The sequence below is a fragment of the Etheostoma spectabile genome, chromosome 9 (assembly GCF_008692095.1).
Source record: "Etheostoma spectabile isolate EspeVRDwgs_2016 chromosome 9, UIUC_Espe_1.0, whole genome shotgun sequence".
Classification (NCBI taxonomy): Eukaryota; Metazoa; Chordata; class Actinopteri; order Perciformes; family Percidae; genus Etheostoma; species Etheostoma spectabile.
Window position 1 is genome coordinate 3,797,257 of NC_045741.1, and position 3,578 is coordinate 3,800,834.

Consider the following 3,578-nt stretch of genomic DNA (forward strand, 5'->3'; position numbering starts at 1 on the left):
TCCACATTTAAATAATTTGATTGAACTCTTCATTGCACTCATGCCTCTATATTGGTTCTGTTTAGAGCATGTATATACTGTCTATATTAGTGTGTATATTTCTGTTTTGTGTGTAAGCACAGTGTGACCAACGATGCTCCAAAGAAATTCCTCGTATGTGTCCTCATACCTGGCAAATAAAGCTGATTCTGATTATATTATGATGGATTTAACTCTAGAGTAAAGAGTAAGTTGGTGGTGGTGGTAGTAGTAGTAGTAGTAGTAGTAGTAGTAGTAGTAGTAGTAGTAAGGTTTTCGCTGTAACTAGGGTTGGGTAATGAAACTAGCACGTCATTTCGGTGTCCATTAAATGCCTGCGCTGCTCCGTAATAACAGAAGTAATGTTTGTAATTATGACTGTCATTTTCTTCCCTCCTTTTGATTCTCTTGCTGTTTCTCCTCTCAGGAATTCACTCGTGTTTCAACTGTAAGCTGTCGGACGGTGCAGTGCGCCGCTGCCACGTCCCGCACTGCGGCAAGTTTTACCACGAGGCGTGCATCCGCCTCAACCCTCTCACTGTGTTTGACAACAGGGGCTTCCGCTGTCCGCTCCACGCCTGCCTGAGCTGCCACTACGGCTGCCGCACCAAGCAGAAGTCCACCAAAGGTGAGGCGCTGCAACATTGGGTTACGGATTTGATACATTTTCGGATACCTGAACTTGTGTATTGGCCAATACAGAGTGCTGATCCGATACCAGTTTGTCATATACATTTATATATATATTATTGTTTTAACCTCTATATACTACTCTCCCTGTATGGATGTGATATTTCTTTTCTTTGTTGTCGGTCTGCCTCAGGTTAAACTCTCAAACAATGAACGCCACAGAACTTTCTTTTTATTATCCAGTTTGACAGTCAGTTATAACCGAAAAAGAACAAACTACTTAAATGTAGATTTTCTTTAGAGCTTTATTACGTGGTATATGATCGGAGCATACACTCCAGTACTTCCCAATACCGATACCAGCGTTTTAGGCAGTACCGGAGATGGTATTGGTATCGGAACATCTCTAGTTTAAATGCTTTCCATTTATTACTTAGAACTGTCATGGAAAAACAAAACACCAGGGAGCGTACCGGTAGTTCTCTTTTGCAGTGTTTTAATCCAAACCACGTTCTTTTTCCTAAACTGAACCGTATTTTCCGCCAAAATGACTGACAGCTCGCGGTGCTCTATTCTCGGGTAACTCCTCTACCAACTGGGGCTGATAGGACCGAGCTCTGTAGCCAGCGCCAAGGCTTTTCGAGTGTTCCCGCTCCTCCAGTGTATGGGACCGTGACGTGCTCCTTTACGTGAACAGAAAATCTGTTGCCCGCATCTTTTTACAGCAACCCTCCATGTCGGTTTACTTTAAGTGACGGCAACAGTAAAAATGTATTTCCCACTATTACTATGGTTAAACTTTGCAATTGATTTACTGTTGAAATTCTGTTACATTTAGGGGTGCTTTAGACCTGAGATTTCAGTTCAATCCTGTACGGAATCAATGCAATACTTGCTGAAGTTTAAGAATACTTATCATATTTATACCAATTCATATACTGTCCTTCTTTCTTTGCACTTCAATTGTTAATTTCTTACATGCCGAACTCTTACCAGCTAATGGAATTTTATTGTGACCTTTTTGGGCTGTGTGTGGAGGACAATTTTCAGTCAACTGTCCCTTTTGATAACTGTAAAGGATCATCGTTGTCAGCCAAAAACATCCTGACAAAATTTCAGAATAGATCTGTTGTGTATAAAAACGATTATGATAGTGTTAAATGACCAGAAAAGTTTCTGATTATTACTATAAATCGTTTGAACCTCACAGTTAAAAGCATGACATTTAAAGATAAAAACTAGCTGGACGAAAATGAATTCATTTGGAGAAAGTGGTCTCCAACTACAGCCAGGCCACATTTTGAGAATCAAACTCAGTGAAAAGAAATGCTACATTTTTGCTATCTCTATTTAGGATATATATATTACCTAGCTCTAATTTAAATATGATGTAGCCGCCCTTCTACCACTGAGCCACAGCTGCTCTGTTTTGCTTTGTTGAAACAGTTCAACAGCACTTATCTACAGCAGCCATTATTGGTCACTTGTACTTTTGAGTGATGTAACTCTTATCTAATCTGGTGTCCCTCTCACTGTCCGTACTGCAGGTCGGTTGATGCGTTGCCTGCGCTGCCCTGTCGCCTACCACGTCGGTGACCTGTGTGTTGCCGCCGGCAGTGAGATGGTCACCAACACCACCATTATCTGCACCAACCACTTCAATGCCAAGAAGGGCTACAGCCACCACAGTCATGTCAACGTCAGCTGGTGCTTCGTCTGCTCTAAAGGTTTGCTACTTCTCCTCTTATCAACATGGAGGCCAGTTACCAACAGCCAAATAGTGATCATTTGTTTTGTCTACTTAGCCAGGCTGCATTTTAAGGATGACTTTAAGGATTGTTTGTGCTGTATAGTGGCAGGTTTTCTACTAAAATTCACATTAACATCCTTTTAAACATAAGTAGTTTTTATCTTTGGATGCAGCTTTTAAAATCTATCTTTTTCCAGTAGTAGACCACTTCTCCTGCACTTGTTAAGATCTGAGTATACATTTCTTTTCTTCCTCTTTTTGCATCTGCTTGTTAGCTTTTTTTGCGGCTGGGTTGATTCCCAAGTCTAGGAACTTCTGATCGCAGCCAGACCTCCTCATTCGTTGACTTTGAACTAGAACCATTGTATCTTGTATATCCAAACCCTTGTTTACGGGGTTTCCTTCAGGCCGTTGTTAAGCAGAGGCATCCAGATCATACAGATCACACTGATCCTGACGCATGGTATCCGTTCAGTTGGTAGATGTCAGCAAAAAAAGAATGGCTGCACTTAAAAAAGATTGAAAATATGCTGAAGGAAACTGCACCGCCACTCAGATTTTCCTGAAAGTTTATTAAATAAAACAAAACATGGATTCATTTTGTGATGTCTCTGTGGGACATCAAGAAGGGTCTTTATTTCAGGCTAAGAGGCTAAGACCCTGCTTTAATAGGATGTAATAGCTCTACAGAGACTAGGGAAAATGTTCTAGAACAAAGCGTAGTTTTAAAATTATTATTAGTATCTCCTTAATTTATAAAGGGTAATAAGGAAATCAATTTGACACCGCCAGCTGCACTGGAGCTGGACAGGGTCGGGTGTGGGGCTGTTAATCACGCATTCAGTACCGATACTGAAAATCCGAGGAAGTGCTGAACTGCAGGAGTCCTGAGCATCCTTTTTTTAATTGCAATCACAGCCAGTTTTGCAGAGATGGCCGTAATTTCATGTGCAAGTCATTTTCTGAGTTTGTGTAAAATGATACTGAAACCCAGAAAGGGAGCCAGTATCATTCAATTTTCAAGCTTGGATTGTCAAATAAGTTACATTTTTAACAGGGCTGCACCATATGAGGACAAAAATTGAATTGCAATTATTTTGAATGATATTGGAGGGAATCATCACATTGAAAGAAATAAAAAATTATTTATAGTGTGATTTTTTTTTTTTTTTTTAATGTA

The 3,578-nt window shown here is 40.2% G+C and overlaps 1 protein-coding gene across 1 annotated transcript in view; it reads left to right on the forward strand.

The window, feature by feature from the left end:
* Nucleotides 1-3,578, forward strand: part of nsd2 (nuclear receptor binding SET domain protein 2) — a 21,519-nt gene that overhangs the window by 8,503 nt on the left and 9,438 nt on the right. Inside the window, exons 12-13 of the mRNA XM_032526498.1 lie at nt 446-646; nt 2,196-2,375. Of these exons, the coding sequence (XP_032382389.1) occupies nt 446-646; nt 2,196-2,375 (381 nt within the window). The remainder of the gene's footprint in view (nt 1-445; nt 647-2,195; nt 2,376-3,578) is intronic.